Source organism: Monodon monoceros, unplaced genomic scaffold (genome assembly GCF_005190385.1).
Source record: "Monodon monoceros isolate NGI ecotype Baffin Bay Population unplaced genomic scaffold, NGI_Narwhal_1 Super_Scaffold_12, whole genome shotgun sequence".
Taxonomy (NCBI): domain Eukaryota; kingdom Metazoa; phylum Chordata; class Mammalia; order Artiodactyla; family Monodontidae; genus Monodon; species Monodon monoceros.
In genome coordinates this window covers 574,983-602,174 of record NW_021703768.1, presented here as the reverse complement: position 1 = coordinate 602,174, position 27,192 = coordinate 574,983, and the positions used below count along the sequence as shown (strand labels likewise).

The 27,192-nt window shown below is 62.6% G+C and overlaps 3 protein-coding genes across 6 annotated transcripts; 2 read left to right on the top strand and 1 right to left on the bottom strand.

The window, feature by feature from the left end:
* Window positions 1-2,329: 2,329 nt before the first annotated feature.
* Window positions 2,330-11,627, bottom strand: ANKRD65 (ankyrin repeat domain 65). Of its 4 annotated transcripts, none has more exons than XM_029215790.1 (4): window positions 6,937-7,613; window positions 4,747-4,967; window positions 4,028-4,562; window positions 2,330-3,649 (listed from the first exon to the last, which is right to left on the bottom strand). In XM_029215790.1, the coding sequence occupies exons 1-4, from the start codon at window positions 7,000-7,002 to the stop codon at window positions 3,017-3,019; spliced, it is 1,455 nt and encodes a 484-aa protein (XP_029071623.1). In that variant the 5' UTR covers window positions 7,003-7,613; the 3' UTR covers window positions 2,330-3,016. The 4 variants fall into 4 exon arrangements, with proteins under 4 accessions (XP_029071623.1, XP_029071622.1, XP_029071621.1 ...); XM_029215789.1 differs by lacking the exon at window positions 4,028-4,562 and adding an exon at window positions 10,110-11,627 and having other exon boundaries at window positions 3,182-3,649; window positions 6,937-7,129; XM_029215788.1 differs by lacking the exon at window positions 4,028-4,562 and adding an exon at window positions 8,642-8,940 and having other exon boundaries at window positions 3,182-3,649; window positions 6,937-7,129.
* On the top strand, window positions 7,758-10,115 carry TMEM88B (transmembrane protein 88B). Its single transcript, XM_029215791.1, has 2 exons — window positions 7,758-8,665; window positions 9,679-10,115. Exons 1-2 carry the CDS (start codon window positions 8,390-8,392, stop codon window positions 9,889-9,891), a joined length of 489 nt encoding a protein of 162 aa, XP_029071624.1. The 5' UTR covers window positions 7,758-8,389; the 3' UTR covers window positions 9,892-10,115.
* Window positions 11,628-16,748: 5,121 nt separating the features above from the next.
* On the top strand, window positions 16,749-21,950 carry VWA1 (von Willebrand factor A domain containing 1). The gene is made up of 4 exons (XM_029215641.1): window positions 16,749-16,879; window positions 17,950-18,507; window positions 20,170-20,448; window positions 20,557-21,950. The coding sequence occupies exons 1-4, from the start codon at window positions 16,813-16,815 to the stop codon at window positions 20,892-20,894; spliced, it is 1,242 nt and encodes a 413-aa protein (XP_029071474.1). The 5' UTR covers window positions 16,749-16,812; the 3' UTR covers window positions 20,895-21,950.
* The last annotated feature ends 5,242 nt before the right edge of the window (window positions 21,951-27,192 follow it).

The window sequence follows — 27,192 nt, the reverse complement described above, 5'->3', positions numbered from 1 at the left end:
AGGGCGGACAGCCGAGGGTGGCGTCCGGTGGAGCGGAGAAGCGCTGCCTCCCACCGAGGGGCCTGGTCCTCTTACTCCGCGGAGCTGTGCACTTTATTTTTTAAATGAAGTTATTTATTTATTTAGGCTGCACTGGGTCTTTGTTGCGGTGCGTGGGCTTCTCGTTGAGGTGGTTTTTCTTGTTGTGGAGCACGGACTCTAGGCGCGCGGGCTTCAGTAGTTGTGGCTCACGGGCTTCAGTAGCTGTGGCTCGCGGGCTCTAGACCGCAGGCTCAGTAGTTGTGGCGCACGTGCTTAGTTGCTCCACAGCATGTGGGATCTTCCCGGACCAGGGCTCGACCCCGTGTCCCCTGCATTGGCAGGCGTATTCTTAACCACTGTGCCACCAAGGAAGCCCTCCGTAAATGTTTATAAGCACATTATTGGGGTATTCTTCTGGTCCGTTTGAAGGGAAGTTGGAGATAGCTAAATACTTCACTGTGTATTTCCTAAGAACAAGGACATTCTCTTACAAATCCTAGCGCAAGGATCAAAATCAGGAAATTCAACATTAATGCAATACTGCTGTCAGGTCCACAGTCTGCATTCCAGTTCTGTCACATATTCTTACCGCTTTTTTCCTTGTCCAGGATAATGCACTGCGTGGAGTTCTTATGTCTAACTTTCAGGGTTAATCTGGAACAGTCCCTCAGCCTTTCTTTGTCTTTCTTGACCTTGGCATTCTTAAAGAGTACAGGCTACTTACTTTGTAGAGTGCCTCTCAATTTGAGTTTGATGTTTCCTCGTGATTAGAATCAGGTTACACATTTGTAGCAGAATACTTCAGAAATTATATTGTGTCCTTCTCGGTGCATGGCACCAGGAGGCCATGATGGCAGCTTGTCCCAACACGGGTGATGTCAGCTTTGACCATTTGGTTACAGTATTGTTTGCCAGGTTTCTCCACCGCATTTACGTTTGAACTAATACATAGTTTGTAGTGAAATACTTTGGGAGTCATCACAGGCTCCCCTGTCAGCAGATGTTGAGGTAGAAGCACGTGCGACGGGCCAGGTCGCTGAGGCATCTGCGAACAACACCGTACACCACATTTGGTCTACACTCTGTGAAAGGGAGCCACTGGGGGATTGCGCAGGACAGTGGATAGGATTATGGCTACTATTCTGAGAACAGCCCCTTGGGAGTCAAGGGATCAGGCGAGAAGAACCGTTAGGCTGGGGGCTGGCCTGGTTACGGCGGCATTCCAGGCAAGGCTGACGGTGGCCTGGACATGGTGGATGCAGCGGGGGAGGTGAGAGGCAGTCGGGCTGTGGGTGTGCTCTGAGGTCGAGCCCGCAGGCTGTGCTGGAGGCTGGCTGGAGGTCCATCCTGCAGCTTTAAAAACCACCCCGGGACTTCCCTGGTGGTCCAGTGGTTCAGACTCCACGCTTCCACTGCAGAGGACTCGGGTTTGATCCCTGGTTGGGGAACTAAGATCCCGCAGGTCCCACAGGCCACTCGGCGTGCCCCCAAAAAACAAAACAAAGAAAACCCACCCTTACTCTGAGGACTCCAGAGATGTCACTCCAGGCCTCATCTTTGCCCCATTCTCGTCTCCTGTGCATCTGCTCTCCCACCCACCCCTCCACCTCGGGCCCAGGCCCCGCCAGGAGTCATTGTTATGTCTCCCTTTCCCTGCCCCTCCCCACATCCAACCATCAGCAGGTCCAGAGGGCTGTGCCCACAGAACTGTCCCAATTCTGCCTGTTTCTCCTGCCCCCACTGCTATGCCGTCACCGTCTCACTGGTCTCCCGGGTTTCCTCCTCCCAGTTACAGTTCATCCTGCACTTGCAGGCCCCGTGAGCCAGAAAGACCATGTCACGTGAGCTCACGCTCCCCAAAGGCTTCCGTTGTCTTGGGGGTAAAATCCAAGTGCTCCCAGGGTCCCCGGACAGAGTCGCTAATTTAGCAAGACGGCTCTCACTTTCAAAAGATGAAATCTGTCCTCTAAAGTTGTTCTTCCAGAAAAATCTAAGGACATTGATTTTCTATGAGGATGCAGGTGTGGACAATCAGAGACAACTGTCACTCTGTATCTGTCGCACTGCAGGGTTTTTAATTTACAGAGATGGCTGAGTGATGACAGGGAGAGGCTAAAGCTACTGAAAGCAGGTTTTTTTTTTTTTTTTTGGCTGCGTTGGGTCTTCGTTGCCGCGCACAGGGGCTCTCTCTAGTTGTGGCAAGCGGGGCCTGCTCTTCGTTGTGGTGCACGGGCCTCTCATTGCGGTGGCTTATCTTGTTGCGGAGCACGGGCTCTAGGCGTGTGGGTTCAGTAGTTGTGGCGCATGGGCTTCAGTAGTTGTGGCTTGCAGGCTCTAGAGCGCAGCCTCAGTAGTTGTGGCGCACGAGCTTAGTTGCTCCACGGCATGTGGGATCTTCCCACACCAGGGCTCAAAGCTGTGTCCCCTGCATTGGCAGGTGGATTCCTAACCACTGCACCACGAGGGAAGCTCCTGAAAGCAGATTTTTATGCCTTACATGTCCTGAGGGGAGGGCACACCATGCCCCACAGGGACACAGGCAGAAACAGCAGTGTCGATCGGGTGGTAAGAGCAGGGGCCCGGGGAAGGCTCAGGCCTTTATTGGGGTTCCCGCAGGAAAGGCAGGGCAGCGCAGGGAAACAGCTTCTGATTGGTTTGTTTGATAATCCAGTGGGCCTTGGTGCACAGAGGCAGGCCTGGCCCTGGGTGACTTCGGGCAGGGGGATGTCAGCTGGGCATGTGAGAGAAGGCAGCCGTTCAGGGCATGGGTCGGGACAACAGGGGAGAGGAGGACAACTGGCCCTGTCATTAGTGAGTGGGTGCCAAGAGACAAATACCGAATCTAAGGAAACACAGTAAGAGTGCCGGTGTGCCCGGGGGGAGCACCGAGGCTGACACCCCGGTGGGGGACGCACAAACAGGAGCCCATCGGGTTTTGGTCAGTTCTGTGGCCACGACTCAGTCTCTCCGCCAAAGAGCGTGCACAGGGCTGAAGCTACAGGGCTGACGTGGCCCTGGGAGTCTGGAATAGTTCCAGGTCAGCCACACGCTTCTTGCTCGGGCTCCAGCCACTGCTTCCTTCTTCTCCAGGAACCTCTGGGGTGTTCTCCCGTGCACCCTGGCAGGCGGCCTCAGACCAGCAGAGAGGAGCCTGCACGCCCTGAAGGCCGTGGGAGCTTGCAGCCTCTGGTCCTGCTCTGGCCCTGCAGCCCTGGGGCCCATGGGGCACCTCCTGCTCTCCACAGACGGCAGGCCCCAGATCCTGGGCCACCTCCCCCCACTGTGTCCTCTGGGTGGGGCTGGCCCCCCGGCTCAGCAAAAGCTCTGCGGTGGAGCCATGGCCGCGCTCCACGGCAAGATGCAGGGGGGTCACGTGGAGCCAGCCAGCAGCGTCGACCTTCGCGCCCCTGGCCAGGAGGTGGCCGGCAACCTCCATGTGGCCTCCCCGGGCAGCGTGGTGCAGGGGGGTGAGGCCCAACGTGTCCCGAGCGTCCACGTCTGCTCCCCAGGCGGCCAGCAGTTGGACGGCGAGCAGATGTCCACCGGCAGCAGCCCTGTGGAGTGCAGAGCGGCCGTGCCTGTCCTTGAGGCTTGAGTCGGCCCCGTGCTCAAGTAGCACCTCCATGTCCTAGAAGAGAAGGGGGCAGGGGCAGGGCTGGCCTGGGCGGGCCACACAGTGCTCAGCTGCCCTCAGCGCCCCCTTTCTCCACCCTGCCTCCTTATTTGGTGCCGCCTATGGCACCTGCTGGGTCTCTACTTGGAGACCCCACTTGCCCCCTAATGGTCCTGAGCCGCCTGTGGCCCCTCTGCACCGCCCGGGGCCTGGCTGGACTCAGGCCCATGGCCAGTGCCCAATAAATATTTGGTGCTGCCAGCCCAGTGCCCTCCCTGGGCTTCCAAGAGCTGGTTACCAAGGGGAGTGACGTCAGGGCGGCACTCAGGGCCCTGGTGCCTGGCCCCTCCCCACCACCCGCACGATCACGCGGGGGCCCAGGCCGAGACGTACCTGCTGGCGGCCCAGGTCGGCAGCGACACCCAGCGCTGTGGCCCCCGTGCCGTCCCGGGCGTCCACCCACGCCCCGTGCGTCAGGAGGAGGCGCAGCGCTGCCGACTGCCCGGCCACGGCCGCCACGAGCAGGGCGCCGTCCAGGCCCGCGCCACCGCCCGCCGCCAGCAGCTCGAGCACCGGCAGCCGGCCGCCCGCGGCCGCCCAGTGCGTCGCCATCCAGCCGTGTGCGTCCGCCGCCGCAGGGCCCGGGCCCGGTGCGTCCAGCAGGCGCCTGGCCAGCAACGTGCGGCCCAGCGCGGCGGCCCAGTGCAGTGGCGTGAGGCCGGCCCCACAGCGCACGTTCGCTGACGCCCCGCGCTGTAGGAGCAGCTCGGCCGCCCGCGAGGGCCCGTGCCAGGCGGCCTCGTGCAGCGGCGTGCGCCCCGCGCGGTCTGCAGCTATGGCCCGGGCCCCGCGCTGCAGCAGGAGACGCACCAGCAGCACGTGGCCGCGCAGCACGGCCAGATGCAGCGGGGTCCTGCCCGCGCGGTCCCTGCGGGGTGGGGAGGGCGGCACGGGCGAGGGCGGGGCACGGGGAAGAGACCTGCTACCTTTGCCCAGGAGGGAACCCTCTCCACCCCGCAAGGGACCAATGCCTCCATCTCCCACTGAAGGGACACCAGCCACCATCCCTACCCCCACCCCCGTGGAGTACCCGGTCCTACCCCTGGGCTCACCTCTCCTCCACACTGGCCCCTTGCCGCAGTAGCTGAGTCACCAGGCCCACATGACCCTTCCACACGGCCTGCAGCAGGCGCCCCCAGGCCTGTGGGGCGCTGGGCCCCTCTGTCCCAGCTCCTGGGGCCTCCTCGGAGCCCAGCTCCAACCACCGCAGTTCCTGCTCTGCCCCTGCCTCTGTCAGGTCCTGCTCCCGGGGCTCAGAGACCCTAGAGTCCATCTGGAAAGAACAGGAATCCAGCATGGATGCTGGAGGCCCAGGCCAGACCCAGCCCACTGTCCCCAGGCCGACATGAACCCCTTATCTCCCTAGGGGAACTTGGCTACCACTTAGCCTTCTGACGACCTTGGCTCTCAGCTACCCCCAAAGCGAGCCCACCCAGGGGCTCTGTCCTCCGTCTGGGGGTCCTCTACATGCCGTCCCGGCCCAGCCACAGCCTGGTGGCCCTTTCATGAAACTCCCCCTGAAGGCACAGCGGTGGGGTATCTGCTCCCAGAAGGTGGAAGGCTGGAGCTGCAGTTGTGCGCTGGCGGTGGGGCCTCCTGGGGGCCGGGCTAAGGGCCAGTTCTCCACCTGTTTACCCAGCAACTTAAGGGGGAGGCCCTGCCTGCGGGCCACAGCCCCTGTCCCAGCAGCCGCCAGCCCCTGCCAACTGCCAGAGCCTCTGGCTTGTCCTCCCTCCCGGGAGACAAAGACCAGGCAGGCAGGAACTTGCCCGTGGACCACAGCTCCTCGAGGAGCACAGCCTTTGATGTGCCACGACTCGTCCCCAGGAGACACCCACACACCTTCCCCCGGGTCCCCCGCTCAAGCCCTGCCCGCCAGCCCCACTCCTGTCCCTGCTGGCTAAGACCAGGCTGGGGTGGTGGGCAGGGTGAGGTGGGACCCTTCCCCCCACCCAGATGCCGCATGAGGACAGAAGATTCTCCAGGGACACCAGGCAGGCAACCTGGACCAAGGGGTGGGATAGGAAGCCCCCTGAGAGGAGACTGAGGCAGGTCTCCAGGGGCTGTGAAGGGGCAGAGCCCCAGGCAGTTGAAGGAGGGAGCCAGGCAGAGGGAGGACTGATCGGAGATGGGCTACATCTGGACGGTGGATGTGGTGCTGCAGGAAGCCCTCAGTAAGGCCTCCAGGTTGGTCACCGTGGCTCTGGGGCCCTGGGGCAGGGTGGGCCGGGGTGGGTGGCAGGCCCTGAAGGTGCCTTCCCATCCCCCAATCCCTGGGTGAGGCCACCCGTCCAGAGCCCAGACAGGAGAAGGACGTGGGGCGGCCTCTGCAGCCTTGTCCCTCCAGCGCCTCTCATGACGGCTCACCAAGAGGCAGCACGGCTTTGGGGTGGTGGCTCCCACCCCAGCCCCTCCGCTTCCGGAGACGGACAAGGTGTCCTCAGGGCCCTGCCCTCCAGAGAGGCAGCCCTTCCAGGTGCCGGATCCAAAGGGTGGGTCTCCAGGCAAGGAGCTGAGAGGCCCCGTCCCACTCCCCAGCCACACAGGTCCCACCCCATACGCCACGGTCACTCCTCCTCTAGAATGAGAGCTTCGTGAGAGCACGTCGCACAGGCTGGCAGATTCGTCCCGTAAGGAGCAAGGTGTTCTGGGTGGATGCAGACAGTCTACTGGTTAAGCAGCCGGCAAAGGCCAGAAAAGCAAGGGTGTCAGCCCTCTGCACTCTGTCCCCACAGGATGACCCAGGAAGACGCTGAAAGGAGCAGGGCCAGATGACAGGGGCACGAGGACACGGGGTGGGAGGGGCACCCCGTTGCTGAGGAGCAGCCTCTGTGCTGCAGCCGCACCCTGGGGGCCCCGTGCACCATCCTGTACCTCAGAGGCACGGAAGCTAGAAACTGCCTCCTGGTGGCCTCCCCACAGGCAGAAGGCAGCGAGAGTGGGCCGTGGGGCCTGTCCCCCCGCTTCTGCCATGGCCTGGGCACTGCAGCTTGCTCAGTGACCTGCAAAGAGCTGTCCCGCTACAGGCAGAGGACTCTGTTGGCCTCCCTCCGCTTTGAATCCACAGGCATCCATCGTGCCTGGAGCACAGCGGGAGCTCAACGGAGTGCTTGTCGAGTGAGTGAATGAATGAGCGGAGGACCTGGGGGAGAGGGTGGGGCTTAGAAAGGAGATGAGCCCACTACACTTGCTGTCTGAACTCTCTTCTTTACCCCAACTTCACTATCAGAATAAACAGCTACCGTGAAATCTTCACATGCGTGTGCCAGTGCATGCACACGTGCTGGGCAGCAGGGCTTGGCGTGCATTGCAGGGGGCCTCAGCAGCCGTCCCGGCCGGCGTGTCTCCAACCGCGTCCCTTGAACAAGCTGTGCATGTCGCTGTCATCGTCCCGCATCCCTACGTGTCTGAGGGGTGCTGGTGAGCTTGAGAGGCCTGGAAAACATTAGAAGAAAAGTTGGAAGGGATGAGGCGGACTGTAGGGGGAGGGAAAGAGAAACATTCACATCTGGTGCCACCCGGCCTCCTTCATCCAGCCCCCAGACGACCTACTCAGTGGTTTAAGTGCCAGCTAGTAATGTCAGTGGTGTTGATTTATTTGTTATTATTTTTCAAATAATTTTATTTATTGACTTATTTTGGCTGCGCCGGTTCTCAGTTGCAGCATGTGGGATCTTTAGTTGAGGCATGCAGGCTTCTTAGTTGCAGCATGGGAACTCTTAGTTGTGGCATGCATGCAGGAGCTAGTTCCCCGACCAGGGATCAAAACCAGGCCCCCTGCATTGGGAGCACGGAGGCTTACCCACTGGACCACCAGGGAAGTCCCTGTAAGTGGTGTTTAAAACACTGTATGTCGTGCACGGAAACCCCAGGAGGCTGTTAGGTGCTAAGAGTATTTTGGTAATATTTGGAGAAATTAGTTGGGGTTTTCGGAGGGGCTGGGAATGCTTCCTCCCCGCTTACTTGAAATCACAGAATACACGCTCCCCCTGTTTTCAGGATGGATTGGATTCTGACACAAAGGATACCTGTAATGGTAGCTGCCATTATCGAGCACCTACTGTGTGCTGAGTTCCACATTAAGCATTTCACATATGTTACCCATGTGCCCTCTCAACAGCCCTGCAGTGTGGGCACCCAGCATCTTCTGGGGTTGTTCTGATGCTGACAGGGGCCAGGTTTGGGGATGAGGGAACCAGAGGGGGCGAGGTCAGATGTTGACCTTCCCGTGGCAGCTACGGATGGGGCAGTTGCCAGAGTTGAGACTGATGAAATGAAACCATTGTGTGCAGGGTCTGGAAGTGGGGAGAGGGCGGGACCTGGGGCGAGGACGGCCCAGTGCTGAGCTCTCAGGACAGCTGTGCAGGCTCCGACCAGAGCACACAGGGGCTGGCGGGGGAGACTGGGCAGGGCTGGAGCTGTAGTAACCTGGCAGAGAGAGGGTCAGCCTGGCAGCGAGGACCTGAGGCTCAGGTGTGACCCTGGAGACTGATGGTCAGGGCTGGACCTACCTGGACCAGGGCCCTGCCCTCCAGCTGAGTCCACTATCTGGTTGCTGGGGTCTGGGTGGAGGTCTGACCTGGCAACCTAGGGTTAAAAGGTTGCTAATCTGACCTGGGCGGGGGGCGGAGGATGGGCATCAGTCCTGCCACGTGACCACCACTGTGAGCCCACCAGGCCCACTGCCAAGAGAGCATGAGTGAGCAGGAGAGGGAGACAGAGGAGGATGAGGGAGGAGGTGCTTCAGACACAGCACCCATGCTGCCCCGAAGGCTTCCTGACCGCCAGGCCTCAGACCTGATGTCCCCAGGGTGGGCAGGCCTGGCTGCCCAAGGCCTGGGGGTCCTGCTGCTGCTGGGTCGGGCCCTGGCTGGGCTCGTGCTCCATCTGCTGCTGCCCGCAGCCGTGTTCCTGCTGCTGCTGCTGCCCGCAGCCACCACTGTGTACCTGGGATTCCTGTGCCACTCGAGGGTGAGCTGAGCCATCCACGGGCGCGGGGCTGAGGGACTGTCTGGGGTCCTCGGGGAGTGCAGGTCCCTGGAGGCACGTGTGCCCCTCCCTGAAGAGCTCCTTCTCCTGCCAAGCCCCCCCCCCACTGGCCACAGCAAAAGAAGGGCTTTTGTTTGCCACCCAAGGGGAAGGCTCTCTCCCCTCCCCTGAGGCCTCTCAGCCTTGTACCAGGAGCTGCCAGGGCCTGGACAGCTGGGCAGGGTGGGAAGAGGAGAAGGGTTCCAGGAAGAGAAGATAAAGATATTGTCAGATTTAACCAGTCCACAGTCCCCATCCTCCCAGCCTCCCCCAACACACAGCCCCCCTGAAGACCCCTCCTCCCCTGGGATGGGTTTCCCCACGTATGGAAGGGGTTATGGCTTGGTCTGGGATAGGGAGGGTATAGGCAGATGGGCCCCTTTCTGCCCATCTGGGGAAGCGGGGGCCGGGGGAAGGGGGCCGAACGCTGGGCCGCAGTAGACAAGGTGGCGCCAGCTGGCAACACCCCAGGGTAGGGCCTCGGGGTCAGATGCCAACTTAGGAAAGGGCCATGGGAGAGCAGAGAGAGCTATTCTCTGAGCCTCCCCTCAAGGGGCTCCTACTCGGGCCATTTACCGCCTGGGTCTCCATCTCCCATCCTCGGCTGAGAAATGCCTGCCTCACAGCCAGCCCCAGCCCCCCCCCACCCCCGATGCCGGCTCTGCCAGACCTCAGGCCCCGCTGTCTCCTCTCCCGGCCCCGCCCCGGTCCCCCTGCTCTCAGGCCCCGCCCCAATCCCTCTGCCCCCCCAGGCCCCGCCCCGGAATTGAGGCCCCGCCCTCTCCCGGTCCTTTTGTAACCAGGCCCCGCCCCGGTCCATCTGCACCGGCTCCGCCCCGCCCCCGGCCAACTCACAGCCGAAGCCGGGCTTAGCTCCCGCCCCGTCCACCTGCTGCCAGGCCCCGTCTCGGAACTGAGGCCCCACCGCCCCGCCTGACCGTCCGCCCCGCCCTCAGGTCCACCCGGCGCCCCGCCCTGCGTGCCGCGCGCTGCTGTCCGACCGCGGCTCTGCGGCGCTCATCGTGTCGGGATTCCTCTCGCTGCCTCCGCTGCTGGTGCTCGCCTCGGCCGCCCGCTCCCGCCTGGCCCGACGCCTCCGCTCGGTGCTGCCACCCCCGACCTGGAGTCCCGGACCCTGCCGCCACCCCGACGGGGAGGAGCAGCTCTAAGCCTGGGTGTGACCCCAGAGGCCTCTCCAAATCCCGGAGGCCCCCGAACTCCCCCCGTGTCCCCCATCGGTGGCTCCAGGCTGGTGAGCTCAGGGTCTGCGTCCAGGTCCCGGCCGGGAAATCCCGTGCGTGCCGCGCGGCCCCGTGCGCAGTGCTCCGAGGGGCCGCGAGGTGGCACCGGACTCCCCCGGACCGGGACGGCCCTTCCCTACCGTTACCGGCTTCCGCAGTCCCCGCAGCCGCCGAAGGGCTGGGACGCCCCCAGAGAACAGGGAGATGGCTCTCGGAGAAGGGGCGCGTGGCCAGGCTCGGAGAGAGGCGGCCTTCCTGGCTTCTGCCACTGTGGCTGTCCTGGGCTCCTGTGCCCCGACAACGGGCAGTCCCTGCGGGCCCCCTGTCTGGTCCGGCAGCGGCCTCCAGCGAGTCCCAGAGGTGGGGAGACTTACACGCTCCACGGTTCCAGAACTTCAGCGGCCAGAGCACTAGGGCCTGCAGGGCTCAGCCCGAGACCGCGGTCAGCGTTTAGAGTGAGGGCTCTGTCTGTTCTCTCTGGATAATTTTAAGATCTTTTCCGTCTTTTGCTTTCTGTGCTTTTAAGCATGTTTGTGGTTGTGGCTATGTTCTTATTTATCCCCTTGGTACACACGGTGTGTCCCGTTTCTACAGATTCACATCTTTCGGCAGTTCTGGAGAATTCTCAACCATTATTTCTTCAATTCTGTCTCATTCATTCTACACATTCTTTCCTGGGAAACACCTATTACGTGAATGCTTCCCATTGTGCTTTCACCACTCATGTCAGTTCAACTCTCTTCTGTGTTTTCCATCTCCTTGTCTCCCAGTGCTGCGTTCTGGGCAATTTCCTCATCTCCCTCTTTGAGTTCACTAAGCACTAGCTGAGTCTAATCTGCTGATTATCACATCCATTTAGCTTAAATTATTATGTCGCCCTATCTAAAAGTTATACTACTCACTTCTTATTCAAATCTGATGATTTTCATGATCTCTTGGTGCATATGCTCATGATTTGGGTTCCAGCTTCGACTTCTGGAACATTTCACACATAGTTGTTTCTTTTTTTTTCTTTTAATTATTTATTTTTTGGCAGCGCCCTGCGGCATGCGACATCTTAACTCCCCAACCAGGGATCAAACCCTCACCCCCTGCATTGGGAGCGTGGAGTCTTAACCGCTGGACCGCCAGGGAAGCCGCACACATAGTTATTTTACAGACTGTACCTAACAACTGCACTCCCTTTGCCTTTGGGGGCCTAAATCTGTTATTTGTTGCTTCTGCTGACTCAGTAACAGCATATCGTTTCTTTGAATGTTTGTACTTGTTAAGCATCAGCCCACACCTGTGAACATTCTGAGGCCACGTCCCTCCACAGAGGATGCCCTTGTGAGCCGTGACCAACCTGGGCCCCCGTTAGGGTCCTGGTTAGTACCCCGCTGTGCAGGGCACCCCCACTGTGGCCCTGATGCACTGTGGCTCCATCCCTGTGTTCAGGGGATTCTCTGCTTTCCCATTTGTTTCCGTTCATCATCCTGGGTTTCTGTTCCCTATTCTTCTGTTTATTTATGCACTTCTTTCTAGCGTTTCCTGAGGGGAGGGGGCTTGGAAGATATCTACTGCCTTGTAAGCCCAGCAGTGTATTAAAAATGTGTTTGTTGTGGGCTTCCCTGGTGGCGCAGTGGTTGAGAGTCCGCCTGCCGATGCAGGGGACGCGGGTTCGTGCCCCGGTCCGGGAAGATCCCACATGCCGTGGAGCGGCTGGGCCCCTGAGCCATGGCCATCGAGCCTGCGCGTCCAGAGCCTGTGCTCCGCAACGGGAGAGGCCACAACAGTGAGAGGCCCACGTACTGCAAAAAAAAAAAAAAAAAAATGTTTGTTGTAATTCGTCCAGAATCTAGTAATAGCTGGAAGGCCTTGGAAAGGATCTAGCACACCATGTGGCCAGCAGGGCTCCACCTGTGACCAGGAGGTCAGGGCCCAGATGTGCCCAAGGATCAGCGCTCAGGGCTCACTCGTGGCTTGAACAGGGCCCGAAGTGGGGCTGATTCAGGTCCAGCAGGAGTCCTTGGGGTTTTCCTATTGTCTGTGGCCGGTCAGATGGGAGCCCGGCTGGCTGCCCCGTGCCCGAGGAGAGCTTCCCCGGTCCGAAGCCACCTTCCTTCCCCTCCCGCCTAGGGTTGGGCAGGCTCTGGCCCGGCGTCAGAGGACTCTCCTGAGGATCCGCCTGGCCCTGGAGTCATCAAAACAACAGCTGGGCCTGGTGGGGGTGGGGAGACCACCATGGGGAGCTCAGCTGCTGAGGCTACTGGTTCCTAAGGTGTGTCCCGGCTTCCCAGGCCTGCCCAAGCCCCGCGTGGCCTCCAGCTGGCCCCAGGGACGGTCTGCCTTAGGTTCAGCTCTTCCCACCCACTGTGGGAGGCTGTGGAAGGTTGACAGAGGAGCCTAGGGGTCTGCTTTAGGGGGCCAGCCATCAGGGAGGACGGTAAAGTGGAGGGTAGAGGCCCTGAGCTACTGGGTGGGTCAGAGGTGACCTCCACTTGGGCAAAAAATTCTCTTTCTGCAAGTACCCAGGCCCCTGCCCCGAAAGAGCATGCCTGGCCATGGGGGTGCACGTGCACGCGCGTGCCTGTGCGTGTGTGCACGCGTGTGCATTGTGTGTGGGTGTACATGTGTGTGCATGTGAGGGCGTGCCTGCATCGCCTCTGTCTGCCGGCTCTCACACCCCTGGGGGGGCACTGTCCAGACCCCACAGGTGTAGAGTCTGGGCTTCGCAGGGTTCCCTGATCTGCCCAAGGCCACTTATTGATTCACAAAGCATTTCCTAGCAGCCCAGGTGTCTGCAGGCACACTCTGAGTGGTGAGCAGCTAGGCAGGGCTAGGAGAGCTGGCCCATTCTGTCCCCATGGTCTGTACCCCAGGTGTGAGCCCGGCCCCACCCAGGCATGTGGGTCAGGCAAGGGGTGCTGGGCAGAAACTGAGCTGTGCTGGGTGGGCTGGGGAGGAACAGGCAGAGCCAGCCCTGTGCTGACTCTGGGGACTGAGGCCCCTCCCCTTGCCCCATGGTCCCACGCCCACCCCGGGGACTCCCCCCACCCAAGGTGCTGACACAGTTCTGTCCCTCCCTGCTCTCTCTTTCCCTATGTAAGCCTGCCTGAACCCTGCTTGGGGCTAGGACAGGGTATGAGGGTCACCTCCCTGTTACAGAAGGTTCCAGCACAGGGAACCCAAACTAGGGAGGGGTCCCCCCTCGGGAAGGGCACCACTGTTCAGTTCCCTGCACAGGCTGAAAACCAGGAGCACCTGCTGCCTGCCTGCCTTTCTGCCTCCCAGCTGTGCCCTTGGGCCTCTACTTCTTCGAGGCCTGGCATCAGTCCCCATCCTGCCCATAGGCCCTCGCCTCCCCCATGAAGCCTGCCCCTGCCCTTTATGCCTCCCAGGCATCCTTGCTGCCCTCACATACACTGGCAGCCCCCCACCCCAGGGCTCTGGTACTTCCTCTAGCTCCTACCCCCTGGCCTGACATGACCCCACCCTCCAAGGGGAAGATGAGTAGACATGCATCTTTGCAAACTCGCCGCTGCCCATCCTCGTTCTAGCCCGGCAGGGCTGGGAGGACAGGGGCTCTGCCCAGTGCCTGCACGTCCCCAGTGCAGAGCCTGTCGTGTGGCTGGGCCCAGCACACAGATAACTGATGAATGCAACCACCCCCGTACCCAGGCTGCCCACCCCATCAGCTGTCTTCCCTGCCACCCTGGGTGTTGTTGGCTGAAGGACTGGGCAGGGGTCGTCTCTGGGGCCGCAAGGGGCTGGCCGGGGCCCCTAGGGAACGAGACAATGGGACCACCAGACCCCCAGGACTGGCCCTCAGGCCCTGGCACGTCCCTGACCCCAAACAGGCAAGTCGAGCCTAGAAGAATGTGTGGGTGGGTGTCGGCCGGGGCCTCTGGGCCCTGCCGCTCTCGGCCACCCCTTCCCTCTGCTCCTGTGACTGTTGCGTGCAGTCAGGGGGCCTCGGGCTCGCCCACGCTACCCTCCAGGCCCACAGCAGCCGACCCCCACTTCTGGTTTCTGTGTTCCCAGCTGTGTGTGTGTGGGTGCCTGTGTAAGATACAACTGACGCGAAAACCAGCATCATAGGCATCTCTGCGGGGCGGGGCGGGGCCGAGCCACTCTGCCTCTCGGACTCTCAGCTGGGGTCAGGGGTGGGGTCAGAGGCCCCGGGAGCTGCCCTTTTCCCAGGGGTCAACATGACCACAGTGAGCTGGGGACAAAAGGCCCTTCTTCTCTGCAGAGGCCTGGACGGTGTGGAGGAGGGCGCGTTCCTGCAGACCGGCGGGGAGCAGGGGCGGTGCCTTGGAGAGCAGACGTTGTCCCTGGGTTTTGTGGAGCCCTGTCCACCTGCCTGTGAACCGACAGGCAGGGTGCGCCAGCTCTGGGAAGTGATGCTTGGGGACTCCCGGACTGGGCCAAGGCCACAGGCTGCTCCCTCCTCCTGGTCCCCAGAACACAGGGCCAGGCAGGGGCTGGTCCCGGGGGAGGGAGGGGGCTGGGGCCAGGGCCGGATGTGTCCAGGACGCCTCCGTCCTTCTCTACCCCCCCTGCCCCCAGGCCTGTCTTGCTTCAGAAAGGATGTTTCCCGGCCATTATATTTGTGCTTCCTCTGGCGTCTGTCTCAAGCCCAGCCCTGGCCCTGACCACTACACCCCTGGCTGACCCCTGTGTTCTCTGGGGACCCTCCATCTGCCCATGTCTCACCTCGGGGGGGGGTGAGGAGACTCACCGTGATGCTGGCAGCAGGGGGTGGTGTGGCCGGCTGAGCCACAGAGCAGATCAGGGGACTGAGGGGGGCAGAGCTGACCCGGTGGGGGTGGGGTGGTCTCAGTTTGCGGGGGTCAGGCCAGAGCTCAGCACAAGCATCAGGTGGCCAAGGCAGGTGGCCGAGCTCGGCCAAGGCTAGGGAGAGGCCCTGGCTGACCACTCCCAAGGCCAGGCCCCCGTCCCTTCTCCCTCTGATGGAGAGGCTGGAGGGAGGAGGACGCCTGCTTCCTCGAGGGCTTGAGTCATGGCCAAGAAGAGTGGCTCAGTTTTTCCAGAAGGCCCTGTCAGCCCAGCAGCACAGCCGAGGTGTGACAGTGGGCCCACCGCTGGGCAGGAGTGGGGACCCACAGGGCAGATCCGGTGCTGCCCGCTCCCTGCTGGTGGGCGCCCATCGAGCTAGAACAGGAGCCAGGCCGTGTGGGCCGTCTGCACCTGCGTCAGCTCCCCGCGGGGGCCCCCTGCTCTCCTCCAGCTGCCTCCGCTCACAGCCCCACCTCCACAGCAGCCCTGCTCAGCCTCGGGTGCCGGAGGGCTGGGGGCCAGGCACGGTCCCTCTGGGCGGTACACCCTGAACTTTGGGGGTTCGAGCTCATTGCTGCCCCCCCGGGGCCCAGGCGGAAGCACCAGGCAGTTTCTGGTCCCAGCCGAGCGAGGCCTGAGGTCTGTGGAGCTGAGCCAGCCCCAGCACTGCCAAGATTGCCGGCGGGGGGGTGGGGGGTGGGACGGCGGGGACACAGTTCTTGCTTGTTCCTGCCCCAGCTCCTCAGGCTTAGCTGAGCTGCTTCCTTTTTTAGGCAAAGTCAGAGCTCCAGTCTGTCTCCCAGCCTGGCGTCTCACCTGCCAGAGGGAGGAAGGAAAACCATTGAGGCCCATCCGTCCTCCCTGCTGGGCATCCTCCTGGGGAGGGGGGAAAGGGAGGGGACATCCTGGCAGAGATGGCCCTGCCTCCTCCCCGTGGGGGACCTTTGCCCCCCACCCAGCTGCACAGAGAGGAGTGGGAGAGGGCGGCGGTGACCCCACAGGAAGGCATCTTAGGAGGGAGGGGGGGCAGGGCTCTCCTGGACCTCACTACTGCCCACGGGACACTGCCCCATCTCACCTAAGGGCAAGGAATCTGCCCTGGGGGCACTGAGTGTCCCTCAGGATGTCCCCTGCAGCCAACCACCTCTGCTCTGGTCTAGCCAGGATCCCAGATGCGCGGCTCCTGGTCACAGTGGAGGGTTTCCCCAGTGGGCTGCTTGGGGGGTTCTGTCCTCAGTCCTGGAGTTTGGCCTCAGCCCTGGGCCCTTCATTGGGCAGGGCCTATGGGGACAGCGGTATGCCCAGCATGATCACACTGGACAGGCCTGAACCAGCCATCCTCAGCTCCTATGCCTCTTCCTCTAAGAAGCCAGGTGAGGTGTCCCCCCGGAAACTCCCCTTGAAGGTCTCAGGCTTCTTTCCTCTCCCGACGCCCTGTCTCCTTTCTAAGTTCCACCCTCCTAATCTCTGTTGGTCATTCCTTGGAGGAACATGTCACAGCTCCCATACACCTGCCCCTCACCAGTCTCTGTGGCCAGAGCCTGGGACTTGTTGGGGGGACGTTGTTTTTGGTGTCACCCACACACTCTCATACCCCCTGGGGCTCTCTTGGGCTTGGCTTCAGGGACTCCCAACACTGCGGAGCCAAGGGCAGCGGGCCTAGGGATGACCCAGTTTGGTGGCTCCCTGCTCGGCTCCTGGCTGGGGGCTGGGGGCAGGGGGTAGGGGACAGGGCTGACTCCAAGGCCTTACAGCCGGAAAGGGAGACCGCAGTGTCTGTGTGTGCATGCCACCCGCGTGTGCCTCGGCGGCATCCCGGTGAGTGCCGCGTGTCGCCGCACGTTTGGGCCCTTTGTGCGCGCGCCTCCCCGGAGCCGGTGCTCCTCCGCACGCGGGGTAGCGCGCGCGCCAGGGCGGGACCTCGGGGCGGGGCCGCGGTGGGCGGGGGCTCCCGGGGGCGGGCTCCGGGGGCGGGGCCCGGGTCCGACCCGCTCGGCCGCGCGCCCCGCAGCTCAGGAGCGAGCGGGCCACGAGCGGAGGCAGAGCGTGGCCGTCCCGTCGCGCACGATGCTGCCCTGGACGGTGCTCGGCCTGGCCCTGAGCCTGCGGCTGGCGCGGAGCGGCGCGGAGCGTGGTGAGTGCGGCGGGCGGCCAGGCCGGACTCAGGTCCCAGCGCCCCGCCACCCCCACCACGTCCGCACCGAGCCACGCTCTCTTTCCGCGGCTGTAGGGCGGGGGCAGCTGGCAGGGGACCACACCCACCTGCGGCGCGGGCCCCGCCGGCAACTCCGCGGGATCTTGGGGCCTGGACGGGGAGGGGGAGGGGCCTGTCGGGGAGGCTTGTCCCTGCCTCAGTTTCCCTTTCCTTGGAGTGATCGTTAATAGAGGGATGGTGAGAGGGTTGGCGTCGCCCCACTGGGTTGGGGGAAACTGAGGCCGCAAGACCGGGACCAGAACCGAGACACCCCAGGCCGTTGTCTGCTCATGACACAGTGGCGAAGGGCCCCATCTGCCCCCCGGGGTGCCGGGAGGAAGGGGGAGGCCCCGGAGGGACATATAGGGCCCTCGGGCTGCTGCAGCAGGTAACCTGCTTCCTGGGTCCAGGTGGAGCAGAGGATGGGGGCCAGGGGAGGGGTGACATCATCTGTAAGTGGGGTCAGGACTCCAACCGGGACCCCGGGCTGTGGGAGGGGCTGCAGTCAGCGCTCTGTTCCCCCCATGCCTCCACCTCTGTCCCCAGTCTCCCCAGCTGCCTTTGTGCCCCCACCGCACGCCCCACCGGTTGCTTTACCTGGAGGCTGAGCGGTGTAGGCTGCTTCTTGAAAGCTAAGCCCTGGTGGCCCAGACCCATCCACCCACCTCCAGCCTGCGCACAGAGTCTGCTGAAGACAGGGAGGGTGTGGGGGCTTGGAGGGGTCAGCTCTCCTTTGCAGACGAGACATGAGCCCAGGGGGTGCCCCAGGCATGTGGCCAGGATGCAGAGTTGGAACTGCTGAGAGTGTGGACCTCCTCTTGGCTTAGGACCCCTCTCCCCTCTGGGGTGCCACCCCAGGACCTTTGGGGTGTGACTGAGCAGGCTTTCAGGGCTTTCTTGGGTAAGGGCAAATACCAGCTTAGGGAAAGCTCAGGCCCTGGGGGTTCTGACCTGGGTGTGGGGCTGTCTGGGGGCCACCACCTGGGGCTGAACCCTTCCCTCTCCCCCAGGCCCCCCGGCATCTGCCCCCCAGGGGGACCTGCTGTTTCTGTTGGACAGCTCGGCCAGCGTGTCTCATTATGAGTTTTCCCGAGTTCGGGAGTTTTTGGGGCGGCTGGCGGCCCTGCTGCCCCTGGGCCCTGGGGCCCTGCGTGCCAGCCTGGTGCACGTGGGCAGTTGGCCGCACACCGAGTTCCCCTTCGGCCAGCACAGCTCAGGCTCGGCCATCCAGGACGCCATACACGCTGCAGCCCAGCGCATGGGTGACACCAACACTGGCCTGGCGCTGGCATATGCCAAGGAGCAGCTGTTTGCCAAGGCGGCGGGGGCCCGGCCGGGGGTGCCCAAGGTGCTGGTGTGGGTGACAGACGGCGGCTCCAGCGACCCCGTGGGGCCCCCCATGCAGGAGCTGAAGGACCTGGGCGTCACCGTCTTCGTCGTCAGCACTGGCCGCGGCAACCTCCTGGAGCTGTCGGCTGCCGCCTCGGCCCCCGCTGAGAAGCATCTGCACTTTGTGGATGTGGATGACCTGCACATCATCACCCAGACGCTGAGGGGCTCCATTCTCGGTAGGTGGGAGGAGGCGGAGCCCGGGGAGCCCCAGCGGGGAACTCAGGAAGAGGGCCAGGTGAGCCTCCAGGAGGACCTCACATGCCTGGAGCAGAGGCCAGGGCTGCAGGGACAGGGGTGCACACGCAGCTTCTCCAGGGACACACTCCAGCCGTTCACCCCAGGTGCCCCCCAACCTGGGCTGAGGCGGGACAGAGGGGCAGGCTTGAGTAAACACCTCCAGGTGGGGCTGTCTGCTAGAGAGTGGGGGACTTGGTGTGGGCTGAGGGACTCAGGCGCTGCATCTGGTGGAATGTGTCTACCTGGAGAGGAAGCGTAGGAGGTTCCAAGCCTGGAGACTCTGCAGAGGGGCCCACCAAGCCTGGAGGGAGGGGGAGGGCCAGGTCAGGAAGGGCCGAGACTGCCCCCCAAGAGCTAGGGACAAGGGCAGCCGCGGAGGGGTTGGAGTGGGACTGCACTGCAGGCGGTTGTGGGGATTGCTGGAGAGGAGGCCGGGCCTTGGAGGGCCTGCTGCGGGGGCTAGCAGCTCCCCTCCGAGTTTCCTGTGGAACGCCCTGACCCAGCTAAACCTGGCGGGAGAGGGAGCTGGTGTTGAAGGGCCTGGCCACTGGCAAGGTTGGCTGTAGCCACTGAAAAATGCCAACGACCCCAGGGTCCTCCCAAGTCTCCACCTGTGGTTAATCGTCCACCTGAAACCGGAAGGGGTTGAACCGTGGGTTGGAGGGAGGTAGAGTGTCCTTCCGAAGATTTACTCCAGGACACCTGGCCCTGGTGGCCCCTGGGTCAACCACTGTGGCTGAGCCTGGATGCGACAGCAGGAGAAAGGGCAAGCAGCTGGACAGGAAAAACCCAAGGCTGCAGGGCAGTGAGGCAGTAGGGCGGGGCCTCCCGGGAGCGGGGGCAGGGTCTGAGTGTGGGGGATGGGCGAGGACGTGCCAGCCGGGCAGCTGCACGCCCAGCATTAAAGGCAGCATGGGGTCCCGAAGGGCTTAACCCTGTCCAGACATTTATCAGCTTCACCCCCCCCTGCACCGTCACTCAGACGGCCCTGTGGTGCTTGGCATCAAAGCCCAGGAGTAACACACGTTTGGGGGTCCCACCCTGGAGTGCTCCCAACACACTCTCCTGGGGACTGGACGCCGGCAGCACCCGAAACTCCAGGTCCAGCTGCTCCTGGGGTTGTCACATCTCTCCTGCCCCTCGGGGCATTCTCCAGTGGCTCCCTGTCTCTTGGCTGTGCCGTGGGCCCCCTTTTCCTTGACTGTTCAGAGCTGAGCTGACCCCGGACTCTGTGCTGGCCATTCAGGCTGGATGGGGGGCTGGTCCTTTGTTCTCTGACATCATGACATCAGTTTGGATCCTGCCACCTTTGAGGGGCCCTTGTCCAGGCCACTGGACTGGGTGGGAGGTGGCTGCTATACCTCCGCACTGGTTTGAGCTTGGAGCTGAGGCCAGGAGGGAAGCTCCTGACGGGGCAAAGTAGGGGGCTGGCTGCACTTATGTCCTTCTGCGGATCCTTAGCATCTGGTGGGCGTGGCCGGGGCTGGCCTGGCGCCCCGCGCCCTGCTCCCCGCCTCTGGGTGTCTTCCGGGAGTCAACAGTCAGTGCCCCAGGGTTCGGTGCGAGGAGGCATCTCTGTTCTCTGCCCTGTCACCCCGCAGACGCGATGTGGCCGCATCAGCTCCGTGCCTCCGAGGTTACGTCCAGCGGCTTCCGTCTGGCCTGGCCGCCCCTACTGACCGCCGACTCGGGCTACTACCTGTTGGAGCTGGCGCCCAGCGCCGAGCCGGGAACGGCGCGCCGCCAGCAGCTGCCAGGGAACGCCACGGGCTGGGCCTGGGCCGGCCTGGACCCTGACACGGACTACGACGTGGCGCTGGTGCCGGAGTCCAACGTGCGGCTCCTGAGGCCACAGCACCTGCGGGTGCGCACTCTGCCGGGTGAGGCGGGACGCGGGGCCGGGCGGGCTGGGGGTGCCGGCGCGGCCGGGCAGGGCGCGGGGCCGGGCGGCGCGGCCCCCTCCCAGCTCACAGGCACTTCCCCCGCAGAGGAGACCGGGCCAGAGCGCATCGTCATCTCGCACGCCAGGCCGCGCAGCCTGCGCGTGAGCTGGGCCCCGGCGCTGGGCCCGAACGCCGCGCTCGGCTACCACGTGCAGGTCGGGCCCCTGCGGGGCGGCGCGGCGCAGCTCGTGGAGGTGCCCGCGGGCCGGAACAGCACCACGCTGCAGGGCCTGGCGCCGGGCACCGCCTACCTGGTGACCGTGACGGCGGCCTTCCGCTCCGGCCGCGAGAGGGCGCTGTCGGCCAAGGCCTGCACGCCCGACGGCGAGCGCAGCCGCGCCCCGCGCCCCCAGTCGCCGGGCGCTGGGGGCCGCGAGCCGTGAGCAGGCCGCGCCCGCGCACCCGAGGGCGCCCTTCTCCCGAGCTCGGTGGGTCTTGCCCCATGGGTGGGATGCTGGCCGGCCTTTGGCCCGCGGGACCCCCGCGCAAGAGGGCGCCCTGCTCCGGCGTCGGCCCTCCAGGACGCGGCCTCGCCTGACCCTCCGCGGCAGCTCTGGCAGCGGCGCGTGCCCTCGCGACTCCCTCCCCTGCCCGGCCTAGAGCTTGGGCAGGATTTAGCGGGGAGATGGACAGGGAGTCAGGATCCCGTTGAGAACGTGAGGCCCGAGATGGCTCTGGGCCCAGGACCACAGGGCGCCGGGGCGGCCGGACCTCACACTTGTATTAAGGGCCACACCCTCTGGTGGCAAAGGCTAGCATTTGTTTGAAGGAGCTTGGTCTCTGTGGCAGCTCCGAGTCCCCTCCAGCCACTCAGGTCCTGGATGGGAAAGGAAGGAGGTGGCTCTGGCCAGGTCCTCAGAGGCTTCCTGGAGGGCGCAGGGTCTGGGAACGGGGAGGGGAAGTGCTGGGAGTTGATCGTGTGGTCAGCAGCTGGGTGGCTGGAGGGACAGTCTTCACCGGCATGCTCAGCCGGCTTGGGGGAAGTGCTTGCTGGGAACAGTGGCCCTTCCTGCCTATCCAGGACCCCACTGGGCTCAGCCACAGCCACTGGGACGCAGATGGCCCCTTTTGGGAGGAATGGGACAGGAGCTTGGCGTTTGGGACCCTGGAGACAGGCGAGCTTGTTCTTGCGGGGCCCCACGGCTGGCACTTGCAGGGAGCTTTCCCTGCTTCTGGCTGGAGGACCTCCAGGCAGGGGCAGGGACAAGCAAGGTTCCCCTGGGTGCTGCACCCCAGCCATTCTCTGCAGGGCCTTCTGACCCCACCTCCTGTCACTGCTCTTATCCTGGGGCCAACAGGCAAGTCCCAAGGGCAGGCAGTGCTGCGCTCCCTCAGCCCCACCCCGCACCTCCTCCTCTGCCTGCGCTGACTCAGTGCTCACTTTGCCTCTTCCCCACTAACACCCCAGACTTTAAAATACAGTAAATCAGATGTAAACTTAGTCCTGCAGTCTCCTGAGAGTGTATTCCTTGTCAAAACACGCCAGCCTCATAAAAGGTTGCAAGTTAAAAAAAACGTCTTGGGTGGAGGACGGATGGTACCCCGGCTGGTGCTGGAGAAGAGGAGGGGGGAGCCTCCCCCTCCCAGTGCTGGGACTCAGGCCACTGTGCCCCCTGCGGCCGCCCTGTGCATCTCCTCTTCAGAGAGCGCAGGCCCCGTTTCTGAGGGCATTGCTGGGACCTGGGCCTGATCCATCCCTGATGGGCAGAATTCCCCCTGTGGAGGCCTGCATCCCCCACTCCAATCCCCTGGGTGCTCGCGGGTCACAGCCCACTGGGCACCCAGAGAGGCACCCCTTTGACGCTGCACCCCTGAGCCCAGGTTGCAGCGCACCGTGCAGGCGGCAGGAGAAAAAGCAGGAGGTGCTGGCGGGGCGTTTCTTAGTGGCTCAGTCACACACTAAAGACAAGTTGAGCTGTGAGCCCCTGCCCCCCAAACATGCCTCCAACCCCGAGAGAGGGCAGAGCAGCTGGAAGACGCACGCCCCCACCCCCCTGGAAGAGGCTCCAGCCTCGCCTCATCTCTGCTGGACGCTGAGGCCCAGAGAGAGGAGCCCCACTTCTACCTCCAGGCCAAGAAACGCCCCTCCTGGAAGCCCTTGTCTCGGAAGTGCCGCCCTTGCATCATCCCAGGCAGTTCTTAAAGGTCTTGGAGTCTGGGCCACGTCTGGAAAGAGTCTCCAGGAAACAGCTTTGTCCCGGTCTCCACCCCTCCCCTCTACATCCCCTGACTCGCAGGCCCTGGCTCCGTGGTCCACTCTGGGTCTGGGACCCAGGCTGAGGCCTGCAGGGACTTACACGTGCCACTTCCTAAGGCAACTACGAACTTCTGGGAGCACATGAAAGTCAGAAAGGGCCGTGCAAGAGTTTATGATCCACATGGCAGCCCAGGTCCATGCAGCAGGAGTGGGCCAGGCAGGGGAGGATCCTGCTGCTTCTAGGGGACCCCAAAGGGAGGCTCCTCTGGTGATGCTGGGCGGGCACAGTTCTCACACTCACGAAGGTTGCTGCTGCTTCCTAACTTGATGAGGAGAAGCTAAGGATTTCCCCAAGGCTGCATGTCACACTCATCCCGTGTGGGCTCTTCCCTGCAGCCCAGGGCTTGCCGGATGGCAGGAAGCCACAAGGGCCAGGTAATGGACAAAGGCTGTCTGTGAGAAGGCCAGATGGCTGCTGGGTCTGGATCAGGCCTCTGGAGGTGGGTGTCCAGAAGTGGGTGGTGCAGCCACTGGTAGCTCCCTGGAGCACGGAGCTGTTACCATGGCGACAGAAAGAAATGGTGTCGGGCTGCTGTGTGAGACGTGTGTCCTCACAGCCTCCTGCTGTGGTGAGGGGGCAGCTCAGGAAGCTTGAGGCTGACAGTTGTGTGTCTGTGCTTTTCTTCTGGGATGAAAAATTTTCTTCCAACGTCCATTAAAACAAAAATGCCAGTGGAAGTCATAGCTCCCCCTAGAGGTGAGTGTGGTGAGGAGGGGCCCCCCGGGAGACCCTCCCCCGCAGGTCCCAGTCCTTGGGTGGGAGGTGGAGAGGGCAGGGTGTGCTTCTGGCTGCCGGCCACCGGCAGGGGGCTCCCAGGCCAGAGCCCTTCTTGGGAAGGGAGAGGGCTGAGGTCTCCCAGGCAGGGGCAGGGTGGGGCGGGCGGGAACCCTGTTCACTGACATGTTCTCACCAGGAGTTAAAACTCTTGCCACTCATTGCTTATGTTTCAGAAGTGTCTGAATGCACCCATGACAATCATATCGTCCTAGCCACAGACACTAAAGCCTTGCAGGAAGGACAGACCCCCGTGCCCACCAGGTGTGTGCACAAGCACAGGGAGAGCAGTGGGTGGCCAGCGGCTTGCCTGAGCCCCTGACCACACTGTCCACGGGAGCGGAGGCCATGACCACCCGGCTCTGGTGCCGCACGTGGGGTGCACAGCACTTCCTAGGGCAGGGGGTGAGAGCCACGAGTTTCTCAACTTGCTGTGGGCCTGGGGCCCTGGCCAGCTCCCAGTCACGCTTCTTCGCCAGGGCCAGCCCCTACTGGACGTGAGGGTACTGGAGGCCGGTCCCAAAGGCGCCACTCCCAGCCCCTCCCAGACGACCCCGGGGCTCCATCAGTGCCACAGGGCTTGAGCGACTTGCTTCCAAGGTCTGTCCAGACTATGCAGCTGACCCTGCTCTTCTCCCGGGAAGGCAGAGGTCCCAGCTCAGCCCTTCAAGGGGCAGGCCAATGCTCACGGCATGTCTCCTGTCCTCAGCGTGGTGTCCAGGCAGCTGAGCGCCTGTGCTGAGGGTCCCCCCACCTCGCGTGCCTCTGGGGATGGCCTGGCTGTGCTGGCCTTCTGCTGGGTGGGCCTGTCGGTCCAGCTGGTGGGGAGGTGCGGTGCAGCTCCAGGGGGGAGGAGAGAGCTGCCTGCTCGCCAAGAGCAAACACAATGAGGGGAAAATGAGGCCCTGAGGGCTCCGTGCTCCCTCCCCTCTAGCCTCTTCACCCTGGAGCCAGAAGGGGAGGGGCTGCAGGGGCCCTAGGAGAGGGCTTCGGTAGGGTGGGGACCAGCAGCCGGAGGCCCTGCCCTGGGGGCTCGGGCCCAGGGGGACCAGGCCGAGCCAGCAGCTTTTCTTTCAGCTGGACTGGGGCGCATGAGCTGGGGCTCCAGAAACTGGAACCAGCAGGTCCTTTTGGAGCCTGAAGAGAGAATGGGAGCGGAAGGGCCCCAGCTGGGTGAGGGAGAGAGATCAGCCCCTGAAAGCCCAACTGTCCTAGGAGAGCAAGACCGAAGAGTGATGCTGGGGGGCTCCAGATTCAAGCGGAAAGGCTTCTGTCCCTGGGAGACACTGGGCAGGTTGGGCAGCTGGCGCTGCAGCCTCAGTGCTGGGAAGTCCTGGGGCCTGATGGGAGGCCCCAGCTCCCCAAGGGTCTGGCCGGATGCAGGGGGCGCGGGTTCGTGCCCCGGTCCGGGAAGATCCCACATGCCACGGAGCAGCTGGGCCCGTGAGCCATGGCCGCTGAGCCTGCGCGTCCGGAGCCTGTGCTCTGAAACGGGAGAGGCCACAACAGTGAGAGGCTCGTGTACCGCAAAAAAAAAAAAAGAACAAAACATGAACACGTCAGGTAGAAAGCATCATCCTAATTCCCTTTTATTAACTTAGTGTCTTTAGGAAAGCGGTGTCTGTCCTGCCTAGTGGCTTCCACCTAAGACTTTAAGTGACAAACACAAGCGGACCGGACATTCTGTGGGCCCATTGGAAACTGGAAAGTGTGAGCAGCACCGCTGTGACGAGGGAACCCGGAAGGAACCCCACCATCAAAGGGGAGGCGGTGCAAGCACCTAAATCTTAAGATTTCTGTTTTTTAAGCCAAGTTAAATGAAACTGACTTTTTTGTGAAACTGACTTTATATTTATTTATTTGACTGCCCTGGGTCTTAGTTGCAGCGTGTGGGATCTTTTGTTTGTTTTAGTTGCAGCGTGCGGAATCTTTAGTTGCAGCATGCGGGATCTTTATTTTTAAGTAACTTTTATTATTATTACTTTTTAATTTTTTGTTATTTTTTAATTTATTGTGGCTGCGCTGGGTCTTCGTTGCAGCATGCGGGCTCTGTGTTGCGGCATGCAGCCTCAGTAGTTGGGGTATGTAGGATCTTAGTTCCCCGACCAAGGATCCAACCCAGGCCCCCTGCATTGGGAGCATGGAGTCTTAACTGCTGGACCATCAGGCAAGTCCCTGAAACTGCCTTTTTAAACGCAGAGCTTTATTTTCAATTATTCCTTGTCATACAAAAGTACACAAGCTTTCCAAATGCTGGCCTGTGGATGGAGCTAGAGAGTTGCCTGTGACCCAGGACCTCACTTCTCTTACCCATTTCTTCTTTATCCAGCAAAGCCAGCCCGGAGTTCTATTGGTTGTATGGTTTGTGGCTGGTCTGTAGAGACCTTGATGATGGCCAATGAGGGACATCTTTGGTTTTTCTCTTGATTTGGGGAAACGAAACAAACAACAAACCCCAGACAGAATTATCTTAGAATTTTTTTTTTCCTATTTTTCTTCAGGCTTAAGATTAAGGCTGTGTTCAATCTAGTGGAGAAACTCCGTATAATACTGGGAACTCAACAAATTCCATCAGGGAAAGAACGCAGGGGCAACTTGGATATTGACCCAAGAAGCAAACTCTGCTAACTTTGGACACTGGGTTCTAGAGCAACGCTGGCCTCTGTCCATCCTTGTCTCCCTCTGCCCCAGGCAGTCCAGCCTGCACCTTGGTCCCTGAAGCAGGCACGTGGCCTCTGGGGGTTCCCAAGGAGAAACCTCACCAGGCAGAGACCAGAGCCAGGACCCCTGGGCCTTGAGGAGCTCTCCTTCCGCGACGGAGACCTCTGTGGGGCCTCGGGGGCTCTGCCGTCCCATACTTCTGGGGTTGCAGAGCTCTGTCCCCTCCCTTGGGAGCCACTTTACCTACAACCACGGACCGCTGAGTTTTGTTGTGACGCCGAAGAGGAGGCTCGGGAGAGCCCTTCATTCTACTGACGGTTGCGGGAAATTGGCCGGGGCCGCGCTTCCGCTCTTCCATCATCTCCGTAGCACTGACTGGATGCGCTAGCACCGAGACCCACTAAGCACCGGGCCGGCTTGCCCCGCGCCGGACACGCCCGGCCCGTAGGGCGGTTTGCCCTGCGCTGGACACGGCCAGCCCGTGCTCCGCTGTCCGAGGGGGCCGCTCAGCCCGCGGCGCCGGCGCCTGCTCTTGGGCCCGGTCCCCGAACCCCCGACCCCGCGACCGCCCCGGGCGGGGTCCTCCCCCGCCTATCGGCCGCCTCCCACACTCTTCCTCTCGTAGGCCTCTCCCTCGGTCGGGACGCCGCGCATCAAGTGGCCTCGGCTCCAGCACTGGCCTCTCTGCGGCCCCGGGGGCCGGAACTCTGTGGGCGCCCATAGCAACGGGGCCAGTGTCGTTGCCACGCGGAAATGACGACCCCAAAGGCGCGCACGCGCCCAGACCCTCAATTTCGTCCCTGACCAACCCCGGTCACCTGGCACCTCGCCCCGCCCCCTGACGGCCTACCCGCCCCCCCCGCCGAGCCAGCTCCTGCAATCGCTGCAGCGATGCCGTGACGTCACGGTCCTCGCAGCCAATCCGAGGGCCGCTCGGGGGGACATGGACCTCACGCGCATCCGTCGCCCTGGAGGAAGGGCCGCCGCC